Source organism: Theobroma cacao, chromosome 3 (assembly GCF_000208745.1).
Source record: "Theobroma cacao cultivar B97-61/B2 chromosome 3, Criollo_cocoa_genome_V2, whole genome shotgun sequence".
Classification (NCBI taxonomy): domain Eukaryota; kingdom Viridiplantae; phylum Streptophyta; class Magnoliopsida; order Malvales; family Malvaceae; genus Theobroma; species Theobroma cacao.
In genome coordinates, this window is record NC_030852.1 from 27,756,638 (window position 1) to 27,775,002 (window position 18,365).

The 18,365-nt window shown below is 33.6% G+C and overlaps 3 protein-coding genes across 3 annotated transcripts; all 3 read left to right on the top strand.

Annotated features, from left to right (window-relative positions):
- On the top strand, positions 3,498–8,622 carry LOC18605408 (peptidyl-prolyl cis-trans isomerase FKBP53). Its single transcript, XM_007038392.2, has 11 exons — positions 3,498–3,680; positions 3,982–4,055; positions 4,432–4,670; positions 4,829–4,974; positions 5,887–6,232; positions 6,370–6,525; positions 6,986–7,259; positions 7,578–7,665; positions 7,769–7,810; positions 7,945–7,993; positions 8,121–8,622. Exons 1-11 carry the CDS (start codon positions 3,668–3,670, stop codon positions 8,200–8,202), a joined length of 1,509 nt encoding a protein of 502 aa, XP_007038454.2. The 5' UTR covers positions 3,498–3,667; the 3' UTR covers positions 8,203–8,622.
- On the top strand, positions 9,173–13,001 carry LOC18605409 (enolase). The gene is made up of 17 exons (XM_007038394.2): positions 9,173–9,343; positions 9,550–9,613; positions 9,773–9,837; positions 10,043–10,090; positions 10,192–10,278; positions 10,365–10,445; positions 10,539–10,640; positions 10,721–10,801; positions 10,900–10,974; positions 11,199–11,261; positions 11,376–11,456; positions 11,554–11,748; positions 11,837–11,887; positions 12,025–12,113; positions 12,281–12,332; positions 12,456–12,512; positions 12,636–13,001. Exons 1-17 carry the CDS (start codon positions 9,278–9,280, stop codon positions 12,714–12,716), a joined length of 1,338 nt encoding a protein of 445 aa, XP_007038456.1. The 5' UTR covers positions 9,173–9,277; the 3' UTR covers positions 12,717–13,001.
- On the top strand, positions 14,341–16,104 carry LOC18605410 (probable rRNA-processing protein EBP2 homolog). The gene is made up of 2 exons (XM_007038397.2): positions 14,341–14,454; positions 15,016–16,104. Exon 2 carries the CDS (start codon positions 15,026–15,028, stop codon positions 15,914–15,916), a length of 891 nt encoding a protein of 296 aa, XP_007038459.1. The 5' UTR covers positions 14,341–14,454; positions 15,016–15,025; the 3' UTR covers positions 15,917–16,104.

The following is an 18,365-nucleotide window of genomic DNA, read 5'->3' on the forward strand; positions in this document are numbered from 1 at the left end:
AGAAAAAAAAAAAACTAATTGCTTCAAATTGATTACCATTATTTCTTATTTGATTACCATCGAAGCCATCCTTTCTAACCAAAAAAAAACTTTCACTTTTTTCAACATTCTCTAAACTCAATGTACCTTATAATTAGAATATTCTCTCTCTATATGCAAATTTCTATTCCTCTTTTAAAAATCGTTCATTGGTAGTCTTGAATTTTTAAAATTTATGAAAGATATGAGGAAGAATAAATAAAATTCAACACCATTAGATTTTTCTTACAGATTTTAAGGAATCGAAGAGCATCGGATTTCTTTTACATACTCTAAGGAAGAGAAAATAAGGATTTAACTTTTTTTTAACAAATTCTAAAAAAAACAAGAGCATCAAATTTCCTTTACTAAGATAGGATAAGAATTTTTTTTTTTTATTGTGAAACAAACATTGTATATCTTTACTAGTTTCAATATTATAAATGTTGTGTGTCTTACCTTTACTTTTCTTCTTCTCAAAATTGTTTATGAGTATTCTTAGATTTTTTTACATCAACTTTCAGTCAAGCAACAATGGTTTCAATTAAAATGAAAAAGTGGTTTTTCTTGTTAGGAATGATGGCTTTAGCGAAGAAGTTGGTAATTTGTTTGAAACAATTAAAATTTTTTTCATTTTTTGTTTTGGATTTCTAACTAATAATTTTTAGGCAATTGAAAAAGAAAAACCTAAATTTCAAATCAATAATTTTTAATATTATATCATTTGCTATATGACATTGACATTTTCAAAATGACAAGTTAATATGTTACGTGGTAAATGATGTGACATTAAATATTATTAATTATACCGTTGACAAATAGAGTTAATCAATAATAATGAGGGGTCATATTTAAATTAAAATAAAAATTTTAAAAATTATTTGAATGTAATAAAATAATAAAAATTAAATTAATTTTTTAATGTAATTTATAAATTTATTTAAATTTAAAAATAATAATAAAAAAAGGATGGTACTTTTCTTCCTTCTCAATGATGATTCTGATCTTCCTAGGCAAAAGAGGAAATCTGATCTGATCCATAATTTTCTTTTGTTGGGCTAAATTGGGCCTATTAGTGGGTGAAGTCTTCTTTACGTTTAATTTTTTTTTTCTAAAACTAAATTAAATCAATAGCTTTTGACTTTGGAGTATTGAGTGATAAAACTTTTGTTATACTTTTTGGTTAAAACATAGGTTACGTTTAGTATTTTATAATATAATATAATTGTAAATAATATGGTTATAAATAATATAATTATAAGAAAAATAATATTAAAATATTTGGTATGTAAGCATAGTAACGATTAAAATATAAAAAAAATAACATTATAACGTTTGGTTTATAAGTGTTAGATTATAAATGTAATGTCAATTTTTAAAATTATTTATATGTATTAAAATACAAGTTTAGTATGCTTGTATTTTTTACTATTATTTTTTATATAATGTCATATCCTAAATATATTTTTAATGTCATTTATTTTATTTCAATTTTTATTTTAACTTTATATATTTTAATTTTATTTCTTAACATAATTTTTTATATTATATATTATATTAAAATTTTTTTCTTTTAAAATATAATATTTCATTTTATTTATTAATTCGTTGTATATGTATACATTAATTGCGACAGCTTATTTTATAAAAAGAAAAAAATGAGCAGGATATACACAAGTGGTATAATCATTAGACCTGTTAAAATGGGTATAGCTCATTAGATTAATCCATTTTCTATTAAATATGGGGTGAGTTGGGTTTGAAAAGTTAGGCCTATATTAGAACCGAATCTAAATGGGCAAACCCATCAAATCAGTGGGCTGGGGTGGGTTAGGGTGGGCCATAAAAAATAATTTTAATTAATTTAATAATTTTATATATTTAACTATATAAAATTAATAATGTAATTACCAATTATATTACTTATTTTATATATTTAAATGTTTTGAATATTTACTTATCAAATTAATAATTTTAATTTAGATTAAAACTTATTATCTCTTTTTTTTTATAAAAATTAATACTAGATGATAAATTGATAACAATTCAGACCTTGAGACATCATTACTGTCTAAACAAAATTTAAATGTTTTGCCTGAGGACGAGGATTGAGGAGGATATAAATGAGTTTTGAAGTTTTTATTAATTTGTTATATACTTATATTTATGGGATGATAGTTTGTATTAAAGATTTAAATTTTATTTATGTAATTTATTTATTTTTTATATTTGATGTAATTTATTTATTTGTAATATGTTTTTATTATCCAATTTATGAATTAAATCATAGAACAATTTATTGATAGAAAATTTATTAAGTAGAATTATAAAAATGATTTTTTTTTTAATAAAAATAGGTTGACCCAACTTGGCCCATTGACTAACAAGGGATTGGTTAGCTTAAGGTTTTGATGACTTATGTAAAAATTGACTGACCTGGCTCAATCCATATTTTCTCAACCCACAAAGGTTTGGGTCGGGCCAACTCATATTGACAGCTCTAATAATTTTTAACTTGCAGAATCTAAAATTTTAAAAAATTATGATTATGATATCTTTTAAGACTTGCTAAACATCAATTAACAAAGAAAACCTAACATAACAAAAATCATCATGTTAGATTTTAAAAGATCTTAAGAAAAAATTGTAGAACCCAAAATTTCATAAAATCTTAGAAAAAATTACTTGCCTCTTACCGATCAAGGGATAAATTGTTACGTTAGAAAAACAAAAATGATAAATATGAAGAAAACTTAAATTAAAAAAAAAAACAATTTGAAGAATACAAAGAAGAAGATAAAAAGGAGAAAGAAAAAGAAGATCGAGAGATTTTAACTCACAATTTCATCAAATATGAAGAAAACTCAATTTAAAAAAAAAAAACCAATTCAAAGAATTGCAAAGAAAAAGATAAAAAATTAAAAAGAAGAGAAGAATGGGAGATTTCAACCCATAATTATGGACAAAGAAGAAGCATGGACCTTAGCTAGAAGAAAAAGCAAGGACTTTAGCTAAATGAAGAAGAAGCAGCAAGGAGTTAAGCAGAAGTGCATAAGGTTTGAAAGGGATTGTAAGTAATTCATTTAAAAGTTGAAAAATAAAAATATTTTTAAAAATATTGTAGAGTATAATGTAATATGATTGAATTATTTTTAAGCTGTAATTGTATTACATCAAATATTTGTTTTGCAATAAATGTAATATGATTATTTTTACATTGTAGCGTTTGTTTTATAATGAATAATGATTTAATTGAGTACATTTAAAAAATATATTTTTACTTTTTTTATACCAAACACTATTGTATAGAATTCAATAATTTATTTTAAAAGTCTTTATATATATTTTTCGATTATAACCATTTGAGTTTTTGTGTATATTATCCATCAAGTACTTATTCTATTTATTACATTCAAGAAAGAATTTACTTGGAGGTCTATAAGATTTGCATAACAGTTTGAGGCTTGGGACAAGGTCCACGTGTCACCTCTTCAGTTTTGGTTGCACATGTTTTCCGTAATATCTCATGTAGCATTCCAAACCTGAAAACGGTCGCTTTAGGGTTTTAAAAAAATCCCAAGGCGAAAAACCCCTTAGGGTTTTAGAAGCAGCTGCTTTTCGTGACCAAAATTTTCTCAATCCGGAAGAAATGGGTTTCTGGGGTCAGTTCTTCTATTGTCTTGAGCAAAACCCTTTTGTTTTCGCTTCAAATTTTTTACAATTTCCATTTTTAAATGTCATTTTGGATGTGTTTGGTTACTGGAAAACTGTAGGGACTAAGCAAATTGCAAATTGAACTATGATAATGGGTTTGGATTGACGTAGATGTTTTGAAAGGAAATCTCAAGGTTCATTATCATCTTCCTGCAATTTTCCAGTAATCAAACGGGGCATTAATAGTATTAGTATTTGTTTATTCCTGAAATTCTCAATTTGTTCTCGTAACCCTCTATTTTTGATCAGGAATTGAAGTCAAACCTGGAAAACCGCACCCTTATCACTCTGACAATGTGCGGGGAAAGCTTCACATTACTCAGGTATATTCTCCTGGTTCAGAAATTGGAAGTGAAAAAAAGAAATTGATTTGATTTTTTGAATATTGGTTTATGTTGGAATTTAATTTTTTTATAAAAATAATAATTAATGTAGTGGTAATGTTGATTGTAGTTTAAATGCCTTTATGAGTTGCTTTGAGGTTCTGACCCTTCTTTGGTGGAGTGATTGTCTGTATGGAATGGACTGAAGTTGAACCGTTTACTTAGCATATATTAGTCTATGGTTTGTTAGAGTTTAGGCTTAGTTCTCTGAATTGCTTCTCCAAATCATTTTTAGATTTCTAAATTAATTTTTGGTTTTTTTCTTTCTTGATGCCTTGTATGTTGCATTGTTAATCTATCTTATGTGATAACTCAGGCAACTTTAGGCCTCGGATCATCTACAGAGAGGGCTGTACTTCAGTGTTCTATGGGACACAAGAGCCCAATTATCTTGTGTTCCTTGTTGCCAAATCAGAATGAGACTTGCTCCTTAGATCTTAAATTTGATGAAGATGATGATTTAGTGGCTTTTTCAGTAATTGGCCCTCGAAGCATCCACCTCTCTGGTTACTTTGTTGCTGCTGATGGAGATCACCTAAGAGATGAATATGAATCGTATCCTTTTATTTATCTTTCTGGTCTTACTGACTCGAATTTGCACATTCCATTTTTTTTGAAGTTTCATAAAAGAACTGAGAATATGGTTGAATTATTTAGAACTCCAAATATGGTTGAAATGTTGGTAGTTTTCATTTCTTTACTACATTATGAAGTGATTCTTATGGGGAGGATATTGCTGAGACTGAGTCAGAAGATGAGTCCTCTGATTATGATTCTGACGATGCGTATGAAGATGACTTCATAGATGATGATGATGATCTTGAGTTCTTTCCACCTTCACCTGTCCCAAATAGTGGAGGTATTTGGCATTTTGATAGCTTTACTGGAGTTCACTAACTAGAGATTGGATCATACATGTTCCTTTTTGTACTACATGTATCAATCTGCAGCCTTCCACAGGAATTTTCTTTTAATTTTTTAATAATTTTATATTGGCTAGGACCTAGAAGTAATGTATGGCCAACTTGGTTTGAAGTAGTGTAGTCTTGACCCCAAAATTTTGACCTATTGGTTCTGGAATTTGGGTTTGTTGTGAACAAATTGAGGTTTTGGTTAAAATTGATATCACCGCATAAGTTTGGCCTTTTCTTGAAAATATAGAGAAGCTTTATTTTGTTTAAAACCTGTCTATCAAAGTGTCTAGATCGTGACCCTTGGGATAGAAAAAAAAAAAAAATTGTTACAATCACTTGTTCCCTAAATTTTGACTGACTGGTTCAAGTATTTGGGTTTGTTTTGAACAAATTGAAGTTTTGGTTAAAGTTGACATCACTGCAGAAGTTTGGCCTTTTCGTGAAAATATAGAGGAGCTTTTTTTTGTTTAAAACCCGTAAAGTGTCTAGAACAAGGCCCTTGGTATAGAAAAGAAAGATTGTTGCAGTGGAAACTATCAGCCAAAATCAATGTGACAAAGGAAGATTTAAGAACTATTTGGTAGATGAAAATTAGTAAATATAAATGATTCAGCTGCTTTCTTTAAAATGATTATTTCAGTGGTTGACAGGGAAAATTTTGGTGAAATTTTTATGTTTTGAGTACATTATGAAAGCGTTTACCAATAAATTAATTTATTATTTCACTTTATTGATCCATTGCCCATTTTCTGAAAATAATGCCTCAGTTTTTTCTGCACGTTCATTATTCTATGTACATTTGTACTGGTACTTGACAGGCTTTTTGCTTACTGTTCGTTTTTTTTAATTAATTATAGTTGTAATTGAGGAGATAGTGGATGAACAGAAACCTACAAATGGAAATGTGGAATCTAAACGATTGAAGAAAAAGAATAAATCAATGGACTCTGAGGCAAGAAGCAACTCCCAGCAGCAGCTTGTTGTCAAGGGAGGTGCTGGTGTAAAAGTTTTGGAAAGTGAAGATGAAGATGGCTTTCCAGTTTCTGCTTCACATAAAAGTGAAGATGCTATTCAAGAGCCTCAACCAGAAACAGAGAAACAGAGAGAAAAAATAACGGCTGAAGAAGACAAGAAGCCAACAAAAGATGGTAGTGAAAAGAAAAGAAAAGTTAAAAGCACTGATGAAGATGGTCAACAAGAAAGGTGAGATGGCCTTCAACTTAACAGTTTTCCCTGAACTCGGTTAGTTAGTTCTATTATATATATTATGCAGGCACCTAAGTTGCTAATAATATGCTCAATCCATTGATCCTTTGAGATGGTTATGAAAACCTTGTTAGGAAAAAGAGGAAGAAGAAGAAGAAGCAACAAAAAGAAAAGGGTACTGATAACATCAATGGTTTGCTGGACGAAGTTCAGCCTCTGAAGGTAGAGAGCCAGGATCCAGAGCAGGTTTTGCCTATTGGAAACAAACATGATCAGCCATCCAATGATATGTGAGTACTGTTCCTTGCTAATGTGTATTCATGGAGAGATATGACTGTAGTTAGACAGTGTGTGCCTGTGGATATATATGCACATGCATGTAAATTTACTTGTTGAGATTTTCTTTATAAACCCTTCCCAATAAAAAAGGGTCATAAATTGATGTGCATTAATAACAAGTATACTGATTAGGTTGGGTCTAAGTTAAAACCTTTTGGATAAAACAGGGTAGGGAGGAGAAACTTTCTGCTTAATCTGTTGATCAAGCTTTACATAAGTGGGAAGAGCTGGCTTAATATTCAATGGTACTTCATGATAGACATATCCAAACTTTTGAAGTGGTGGAAAGTTGAAAGTGACTTATTATGTCAAATGCATAGATTCTGATTTGCATGGTAGGCTGGTGCTATATGTCGCCCTTAGCTAAATTTATATGTTAATTAACCAAAAGTGTTACTGTTTGCATGGCAGGGCCCTTGATTCAGATGCAGACAATGTGCCTGGTGAGAACCTTGCCGAGAAGAAGAAGAAAAAGAAAAAAAAGAAGAAGAGTGCCCAGGAGAATCAAGTGGATGCAAATGCAGCAGTTTCACAAAGTGGAGATAAGGATACTTCCACTTTGAAGTCTGAAGAGAAGCAAACTGCTGGCAAGTGTTCTCAAGTGAGAACCTTTCCGAATGGATTGGTCATTGAGGAGTTAGCAATGGGAAAACCCGATGGTAAAAGAGCATCTCGTGGGAAACAGGTTATTCCTTCAGCATTAAGTTTTCAGTTGGTCAATTTTCCCCTGCTGACAAAAAATACATCAGTGCTTTATTTTTCACTGCAATCATGAAAATGCTTTCATCATGTTATGGATATTTGCTGAAGTAAGGGAATGGATAGGAGATTGCCTGAAAAGGTAATGGAGCCCGAATAACTCAGAATAGATCTCAATTATTCATATGATGTGATTTTGAACTATATTTTATGTCAAAGATGAGTTGTGTATTAATGTTATGCATGCATGTTATAATTAGTATTTAGTTGGAGATTCTTACACAAGTCCGTTCATTTGGTTCAGGTTAGTGTCCACTATATTGGGAAGCTCAAGAAGAATGGAAAAATATTTGATTCCAATGTTGGAAGGGCCCCTTTTAAATTTCGTCTAGGTACTATGGCATAAGACTTATGAATTACCGGAACTTGATATCTTTTTGGAGGTGAAATTTTGAGTAGTTAATTACGTATAATTACTTTGTTTTGTTTTTATAGGTATAGGAGAAGTCATTAAAGGATGGGATGTTGGGGTCGAAGGTAATTTTTTTGGAAAATTGTCAAAAATTTTTTGAATTTTGGTTATCCTTGTTCTTCTAATTCCATTTTGAAGCATTTATATATATATATATATATATGTATATGTATATTTCTTGAACGTATATTGACCTCAGGCATGCGAATTGGGGATAAAAGAAAACTCATAATTCCACCATCAATGGGGTATGCTATACTTTATTTCTCAAGTACCTGCATTTTACTTCAGTTAATTTAAATTGGTCGAACAATGTTGTGTACCTTTCTTGTAACTGGGAATCTTGATCATGTTTAAATGCAATTGTTATTGCAGTTATGGTTCTAAGGGTGCTGGCAGCAGGATACCTCCAAATTCATGGCTTGAGTTTGATGTTGAGTTGGTTGGAGTTCGCTGATTAGCCTGCTCTTTTTCTTACCTCCCAAGCCCTGGAAAAGGTTTTTCACTGCTTGGAGTTTCCATGAGCCGGAAAAGAAAGAATGAGAAAACAATCTTTGATTGTCTTGCAAGTTCACAAGTTCATCCAATAGTTTGTCTCAATTTCTAGTGGTGTGACTGAGGGAAGTCGTGATGACAAGTTTTGGCAGAAATACTAATTTGTTTCAGCTGAAAGAAAATAGGAAATTTTGAACGAACCGTTTGCGGTTTTCCATTACCAAAAATCCATCTATAGCACCAGAAAGTGACATCTTTGCTCTCTATGTTGTTTGCAATGCTCAATGATGGAAAAACCTTGGACAGATACTCTTGTTTTACATATCGATTATTGAGGCTAATGCTATATGGAAATTTTGAGGGACAAAAATGGATTATTTTATATGTAAAAAATATTTCAATGAAATACATTCTTTTTTTTTTCCGGGAAAATTATTTATAACAAAGTAAAAAGAAAGGCAAAGATTCAAACCATAAAAAAGAGGTTTCGTTATAGTTACATGAACGATAAGCAAATGATAAAGAGAAAAAGAAAAGACAATGAACATAATTATTTAACACATTTATGAATCCTGGACTTGTACCCGTCGCAAGGAGCTTCACTTTCTCACTAGTTTTCAGAGTTTGACAATCATGAAGAAAAACAATTAACGCTCCAAATCCAAAAGCCTCTAAACCGTTTGAGCTGCCGTGGTTTAATCGAACCATGGGCGCTCGAATCACTTCTTTTCATGGCGACTCCTCGTTAAAATTCCAGTTTTACCCTCACTTTTGAATTTGGTAATTTGCTTTATTACTTTCGCGATGGCACTTATTATGTCCCCTCCAAAAAATCGACAAGAAAACAATCTCCACCGTCCACATTATTACCCAACTTTCCACGATCAACGGCCCTCATTCGGTTCCTCTACCCTTTTTATATATTTTCCCCTCCAAGCAGCTCCGACTTTGCTCAGTTCTCAGGGGAAGGAAACGAAGCTCGAGTGGTAGTAAAGACGAACCTCGTTTATATCGAAACAAAAAAAAATTACCAAACAATGGTTACGATCAAGTCTGTGAAAGCCCGTCAGATCTTCGACAGTCGTGGAAACCCCACCGTTGAAGTAAGTTGTTGATTTCATTTTAGCCGTCCGATTTATATTTCTACTAGCATATACATTTCTGTTGTGTTTGTTTGTTTTTTTCTTCCCCTAACCATCGTTTTTCATATGGCTCTATTTGGTTGAAGAGAAACCTAAGTGCTTCGTAGTGTAACTTTTTTTTTTTTTGAGTTGAGTGATAAATGTGAGTCGAATGAAAAACTTAACAGGCTGATGTTACTCTCTCTGACGGGACCGTAGCAAGAGCTGCTGTGCCAAGTGGTGCTTCCACTGGTAATTTTACTCTCTCTTGCATTTTACTATTATCTGTTTTAGTTGAATGCATTTATTTAATTTTTTTTTATAATTTTGTTAGTTATCGTTAAAAATGGAAAAACTGAATCTGTACCGATGCAATGTGGTCACTTACTCGCACCTTGTTTACTCTGAAAGGTACATATGAAGCTCTGGAATTGAGGGATGGAGGGTCTGACTACCTTGGGAAGGGTGTGCTTAAGGTAATTTCTTTTTCTTTTTTCCATTGTTGTGTAGATTATAGATTTGAGTTAAATTTGCAACTTTTCTTTCTTCTTTGGGTATTCTATTTCACAAGCTTTTGTTAAATTAAAGAATAAATGCCAATAACCATTGTGCGGGCGCGTGTATATTTATTGATGAAGTTGTAACTGTTTGGCATGGTTTTATTATCTTGATGATGTTTAGGCTGTGGAGAATGTGAATACAATCATTGGACCTGCTTTGGTTGGTAAGGTATTATATGGAACTTTAAATTATGATTTTTTTTTTTTATTTTGGCTGTGTTAAGATTATTAATGTTTTGACTTTTATCTTGTTAATCCTTATGTTAACAGGACCCAAAAGAGCAGGGCAAAATTGATAATTTCATGGTACAGCAGCTTGATGGAACAGTTAATGAATGGGGTTGGTGCAAACAAAAGGTGTATCTTATTTTCTTTTATTTTTTCTTTATCTTCTGGTTATTTTAATTGCAATTTCCTAATTAGCTAATGGATGATTATTTCAGCTTGGAGCAAATGCTATATTGGCTGTTTCACTTGCTGTTTGTAAAGCAGGTGCTATGGTGAAGAAAATTCCTCTCTACCAGGTAATGTGTCATACTGTTGTATTGACCTGTTTGGTTTGTCACCTAATATTATTTTTCTGTAGATTCACTCTTTTTGTGTCTTCTAACTTGCAGCACATTGCTAATCTTGCTGGCAACAAGACCTTGGTCTTGCCTGTACCTGCATTCAATGTTATCAATGGAGGTTCCCATGCAGGCAATAAACTAGCGATGCAGGTAAGATTACTAAAATTTTTTGAAGGATGGTTGGATTCCATTTTGCCTTATTGAAGTCTAACTATTTGGTACTTGTCCAGGAATTCATGATTCTCCCAGTCGGGGCATCATCTTTCAAGGAAGCCATGAAGATGGGCGTAGAAGTATATCATCACCTGAAGGTAGACTTTTTTTCCTTTTTGCCACTTACTTTCTTCCTGCTCCCTTGGCTTCTTGTTTTTCCACACTTGTAGTTTGTTCTTACTTGTTGCTCTCTCAGTCCGTTATAAAGAAGAAGTACGGACAGGATGCTACCAATGTTGGTGATGAAGGTGGCTTTGCTCCTAACATTCAGGTCGGAAATTATTTGCTCTTTGCTAGGAACTAAATTCTAGGTCTGGTTTAGCATGAAGGGCTTTTTGCTTCTCTTATTTCTCTTATTTTTCATAAAGCAAATGTATAAAATGTATTGAACTTACTACTTCGGACCTTAGAGTTGTAATGAACAATGGACCTCAGGATGCTGATTGTACCAACCATTTAGATAAGTAATTTAATTTGCTTTGCTTTGCATTGCAGGAAAACAAAGAGGGACTTGAGCTCTTGAAGACAGCTATAGCAAAAGCTGGGTATACTGGAAAGGTTAGTTTCAGAAACATTCAGCATGTTAACCTAAACTGGTGTAGTTATTTCATTATCTACTATGTTTTTGCTGAAAGCTTATCATCAAAATTAACTTTTTATCTTTGTTGACAGGTTGTTATTGGAATGGATGTTGCTGCTTCAGAGTTCTATGATAACAAGGATAAAACCTATGACTTGAATTTCAAGGAAGAGGTAAAATATTTTTTCACATGACATCTGTAACTTTCCTGTAACATTTTCTTTAATTTAAAGTTAAACTGGATTGCTTATCAAAAAATTGTTGCTGCAGAACAATGATGGATCGCAAAAAATTTCTGGAGACAGTTTGAAGAATGTTTACAAGTCATTTGTGACTGATTATCCAATTGTCTCCATTGAGGATCCATTTGATCAGGATGATTGGGAGCACTATGCAAAATTGACCTGTGAAATTGGTGAGCAAGTGCAGATTGTTGGTGATGATCTCCTTGTCACAAATCCTAAGGTAAAAGACTTTATTTATGATTGGGATTATAATATAGAGGTTGGCTTTGTGGAGTTGTTAAATGCTTTATGTTTTATGCTTGCTTCAGCGTGTGGAGAAAGCAATTAAGGAGAAGGCCTGCAATGCTCTTCTATTGAAGGTAGCTTTTGACCATTTTTTCTCTTCTTCAAGTAACCTTGTACATGATGTAGAGTTAGCAGTGTATTTGTTTGTAGCTATTGGCTTACTGAGATTAATAAAATTCTTCGACGGTATTCACGGTTTGTTATTTGTCAGGTGAATCAAATAGGTTCTGTAACTGAAAGTATTGAAGCTGTAAAAATGTCTAAACTTGCTGGTTGGGGTGTCATGGCAAGCCACCGAAGGTATGACTCCCTCACTTCACAACACCCCACCAATTGTTTTATGTTATATTGATCTCTGCATTTAATATGTGACTTATTTTAAGAAAATATATTTGATATGTCCTGATGGTTTTAGATATCATTGTTATGTGTATTCCTCCTTACAATGTTTTTGTCGTCTAATGTAGTGGTGAAACTGAGGATACTTTTATTGCGGACCTTTCAGTTGGGTTGGCAACAGTAAGTGTTATGCTAACTCTGATTGTGTTTTACTCAGTATTCACCAAAAAAAAAAAAAGTTCCTTGCATTTTTGTTTTCACTATTTCCATTTTGAGTTAATGACCTGCCTTTTTCCGAAACAGGGCCAAATCAAGACTGGAGCTCCTTGTAGATCAGAACGTCTTGCCAAGTACAACCAGGTAAAGGCTTATTCATTGTTGCTTTTAGCTTTTAGGCACATTCTACTATCTCTATCATTCTTTATAGGAGGCAGATATAGTCTGCAATTGTACTATTTTATGATATGGATTGCAAAATTGCAGCTTCTCAGGATTGAAGAAGAGCTTGGAGCTGCTGCAGTTTATGCTGGGGCAAAGTTCAGAGCACCAGTAGAACCCTACTAGGTTCATTGACGATTCCCTGTACTGCAATAAGCTTCATGAGGCTGCGGAAGTCAAGGGTCCTTTCTAGTATTAGGAAGGTTTAAATTAGTTAGCATAGAAGAATATCAGGTATTGCTGAGTGAAGGTGTTGTTTTGATTGGGTTCACTTTTCCCCCCTTTTTCGGAGTAGTGTTTTTGTAAAAACTTGTTTCAGTTATAAATCTTCACAATTTGATTGTGATGTTTTGACTATTCTCTACCTTGGGTAATCTAGAGTCAAGGGTTTTAATAATGATCTTTTGAATATTTGGGCTTTGAATGGTTATATACTGGAAATTATTGAACGACACTTTCATGTCCCAGGTCTTGTCCGCCCATGGGAAGTTAAGGCGTGGGGACTGGGGAGTGATATTAAATTGACGTTTACGTTGTAAACCCAGTGGAAATGACTACATACTTTGCTAGGGTCAGAGTTGTTGATAAATGCTCCCGTTGTTGCTATATTTGTAGCACTTAGCAAGCCTGTCTACCCAAGGAACTTGATAGTTTCTCGTCGAGGGTGATATATTTTCTAGCCATGTGAATCAGGCTGAGGGCATTCAATTCTGTATTATTTCACCAAGACGCCTCCAACTAATGGCTTGTTGGGTTCAAAATTGGTCATCTCCACTCTGTCCCTGCCATTTAAGGCCATTTTTCATGTAGAATAGAATTCGGGGTTACTTGTGTCCTAATTATCAGGGTGACTAGATTGATTTTTCTTTTTGGGTGTATATGTGTGACACCTCAATTTTTGCGTGTACTACTAGGAGTCTACGGATTGATAAGAGCCAATTATTCATAAGGAGTTTAATTATTTGTTAGTAATATTTTGGGTAAAATATTTTTATCTCTTACATTTTAATTGAAATTACACGAAAATTTATTAATTTTCAAAATAAATACTTCATCTCAAAAATGCAAAAACAGTTAATAAAAATTATAAAAAATTAAAATATTAATTTATTTTATTAATTTTAAAATTATTATATTTTAAAAAAATAAAAAAAGGATACTCTCTAAAAATAAAAAGCACCGACCGATGCTCCAAAGGTTAGGGAGCATTGGGCTCCCTTAGGGAGCTCTGGTGCTTCCAAAATAGGGAGGTTTTTTTAAATTAATAAAAAAATAATAAATAATAAAATTATATAATAATAATTATAAAAATTAATCAAAATAAAATTATTTTTTTATATTTGTCATGTTGACAAAAATATTAATCGTTGATTAACGGTTAAATTTACATATCTAACAAAAAATATTTTTTTGAGATAATATTTATTTTAAAAATTAATAAATATTTATATAATTTTTATCAAAACTTGAGAACGGAGATATTTTACCTTGATATTTTTGGGGGAGGGTTTATCTACAATTGATTTTAGAGTAAAATTTGAGCTCTAACAAGTAGCTAGACAAACAACCAGGTAGAACTAGAAGGATTGAGCCTCTTTAAACAGTGATCTTGTTCAGAATCGGTGCCCAAAAAAGAGAAATTCAGAGTGCAATTTGTGTGGGCCCAACATAGGAATAAAATGCCGCTGGCCCTGGCCCTACATTAAATGGGCTTTTAATTTGTTTAAATGTAAAGGCTAACTAGGTCTCCTGCAGCCCAACTGGTGTTCTCCTCGCCTAAACAAATAGCTTCGGCTTGGAAATTGCGACTCTGAGCAGCCTAGGGTTTTGCTGAGGTTTTGGAGAGCCGGCGACTTGCATAGAGGTATTTTCTTCTCCATTTTACTTGCTTTTCCACTTCTCGTATTTCTCTTTTATTGTTTCCAACTCTTGAAGTATGAAATGATAGGATTTTACTTAGGTATGTGCATTTATTGTTTCTTCTGGAAATCACGAATATTGATATCAGGTATCAGGTTTTGATTGCTTTTTGTCTTGTTTTTTCTTACTCTGGTATCTGGTTTAGTCCAATGTAACTTCTTGTAAATCTAGGATTGTCTTGTGCTCTGACTCGAAGTTTAGGAAGCTTTGTGGCACCCTTTTTCTGTTTGATATTTTGTTTTGGAAAATTGATTCACTCTGTTGGGTGTCCTGTGCTGTCTTTGCGGTGAATTACTTTTACACCTGGTTAACAGAAATTTAATAGGTTAATGGGTATTTTCTTTCTTGGAAGAAGCAATAGCGATTTTGGTCTGCTAATTTTCTTTGCCTGGTCGCTCATGATTGTGATTACCTTATGGGGTTTAAAAAAGTAGTGTACAAAAATTACTGTATCCTATTTGGATCCTGCTAATGAGTTTTTGAATTTCCCTCTCTTTAATGGTAGGTTTTACTCAATGGGACTACCAAGTAAAAAATCAACCTTACTAACTGAGAATTCAGAGGAAGATGATAATGTAATGGATGATCTTAGGGAGGAAGAGTCTGAATCTGGGTCGGAATCAGAAGAGGAAGATGTGAAGTTGGCCGAGCCTTCGAAGAACTCTATATACAATAGGGATGGCCTCATTGAGAAACTTCAAGATATCAGCTGGCCAGAAAACGTTGACTGGATGCACAAGCTTTCCTTTGATATTGACCAAGAGAAAGAGGTGGATGTGAATGATGACCTGGCAAGAGAGCTTGCTTTCTACACACAGGCATTGGAGGGGACAAGGTTGGCGTTTGAGAAGTTTCAGTCAATGGGGCTACCTTTCCTTAGGCCTCCTGACTATTATGCAGAGATGGTTAAAACAGATGCCCACATGCATAAGGTGAAGGGCAGGCTTTTGGCACAAAAGAGACAGATTGAAGAGGCTGAGGAGAGAAGGAAGGCTAGAGAGGCCAAGAGAATTGCTAAAGAGGTTCAAGCTGAGAAGTTGAAAGAAAGAGCTAAGCAGAAAAAACAAGAGATTGAATCAGTTAAGAAGTGGAGGAAGCACAGGCAGCAGAGTGGCTTCCCTGCAGGTGGCAAAGATAGTGAGCTAGACTTGGGTTTCGAAGATGGTAAAGCATTTGAGAGGTCAGGCAAGAAAAGGCCAGGGGTGTTTCCAGGGGATCGCTCTGGAGGGAAGGCAAAGCAAGGTGGTGGAAAGGGTAAGAATGGAAAAAACAGGGAGTTCAGGAATTCAAAGTTTGGATTTGGAGGGAGGAAAGGTTTGAAGAAGCAGAACACTGCTGAAACCACGAATGATCTGAGAGGCTTCAGTAAAGGCAGTGTTGCAGGAAATAAGAAAAGGAGAAGGTGATAACAGCTAGGACCTGTCCTCACTCCTGGGCTTTTCATTTTTGCTTTTATGTAAACTTTAAGCTGTTGGTTCATCTTTAAGTATTAATTTTCTTTTTGATGTTCGCGTTGAGTAATGGTAGTTTGAAGTCGTGATATTAGTTAACTATATTTTCTGGCTGGAATTTACAAAGAAAATTATCCTATATACATAAATTATATTATGACTAGTAATGTTGAATCAAGATCATTAGTGTGCAATGAACCTCCCAACTTGATTCTTGATCCAACCCTTGTTTCGCATCAGAAAAAAATGACATTGGAAGCATAGGAATTGCTTCAGCCAATGCTGCTCAGGCCTCAGAAGTGAACTCAACAACTGGATTATGCAATTTTCTTCCCACAAGAAATCCAAGTTTGCCAAAGAATAATGCCAATATGTTATCCGGAGAGAAAAAAATACAAAACAGGCCAATAATGCAAGGTAGTTGGTGTTTGATTGTACTGTCATCCGATTCTGAATTCTATCATGACAGATTCTTCCATGATTCTTAATTTGTACAATGTTCTCGAATTTTGAACTCAAAATGTTCAATTAACATGATTTATATATGGGAAGTCAAATTTCTAACGAACAATCATCAGTTATCTTACGGTATAAGAGAAATTTGTCATTTTGATCCGCCCGTTTCTTGATTGCCTCGTTCTACTCGTTCTCATTCATCGGAGAAAACAAAAAGTTTCTAGTAGACTTTGCTTCGTTGTAAGAGCCAGAAATTACCCAAGGCTAATCCATTGATGACACAAAAGAGTACGGGAGACGGAGAAGGTTCCGTTCCATGTGCAGGATTTGGGACTAGTAAAATGAAGGGAAGCCCCACCTCGCAGTTGTCCCAAACCACCAATAGATTAATGATTTTTTTGGGTAAAACAAACCATTAATCATTGATCAACAACATTATATAATTTGTCAGCTCCTATTAAATTATAGCTTTCACTCAACACTTTCTGCCACAAAAGCTTCTCATCCACTCTTTTTTCTTAGACCGTGCAGCGCTATAAATAGCCTTAAATCCCCTGGTAATGCCAGTATCTTTTGATTAGCTGTTGCCCTTTTTCTCCTCGCTTCATTTTCTGGTCCCTTGTTTTTTTTTTGGTTCTTTAGTCGCAACCATGCTTGATTCTACATTGGATTTGATAAGCCAAGCTGTTTCCAACAATCTTTATGTTTTCTGTCTCTTCAATTTGATCATTGTTATGATCCTCATGGGTTCGAAGCATGGTTCCAGCTTCGATCAAGACTATGAAATTCCTCTCTCAACACCTGCATATCATAAGCAAGACGCAGAGGTTAAGCAATCACCTGACCTAAGTGAACGAGCCATGAATGACGGTAGCGTGCCAGGTGCCTATGAGACAGCTACTGAGGACAACAAAGGGAACAAAAATGATATTAATGGCAACAATATCATCGTTACTGATGAAGATGACGAAGGGGATGATGAGCTAAGGAGAAGAGTAGAAGAATTTATCGCCAAGGTCAACAGAGAATGGAAAGCAGAAAAGTTAGGCATGTCTATTTCAGCTTAAAGATACATCTTCAATGCATATATCTTCTTTAGATCATGCCTGAATCCTTCGTTTAAATTGATGGGTCATGGCTTCAGGAAATTCCTCCTTTTTTTTCTTTTACACATGAGTTTTTTAGCTTGATAGTTGAGAGCAGCAAAACTTTCTGCAGCTTTGTTTAGGATTCTACTCTGCCTCCTGTAACTGAAGGCTGTAAATTTCGATGATGGAAGGAAGAATAAAATGAAAGTAAACCCTTATGTTCAAAATTATCCGTATCGACTTTAATGCTTCTTCCTCACATGGATAAGGGAAGAAAGCAAAGAGAGAAAATGATTCAACCTGTCTGCCTGGGGCATGCCTGAGAAATAGATGCTCTTCATGTACGTATGTTAATCTCGTCAAGAGAATTTGTTTCAAGTATAAAAAGGACTTTGCATACTTTACAAGCGAAGCGAGGGCATTTATATAAGCAAGTTGAGCTGACTGAAGAAGGATTCTTTTTCTCTCTATGCTGCCCAACTGCCGTGTTCTTGACCATTAAACTATAAGGTTCATTAGAAAAATAGTAAGGATAAGGCAGTCTTTTGAACTAATCTTACTCTCAAATTCAATGAAATAATAAAATGGACATATTTATTACTACTGGCAACTTTGTTATCTTGATGATGAGGCCTGGCCTGACTTTTTATTCTTCCCTCGAACATAATCTTCTGCAAGTATGGATGGAGTCAGACAAGGCAGATTTTGAGTTGAAATTGACCAAGAAAATAAGTTTTGAGGTTGTATAATAATATTAGCATTGCAGAGGCCCAACTAGCCATAAACACTGTAAGGCGAGCTTTGGAAAGGTCAAATATCTTTGAGACTTGTAATAAATTCTACAGTGAAATATATTCAAT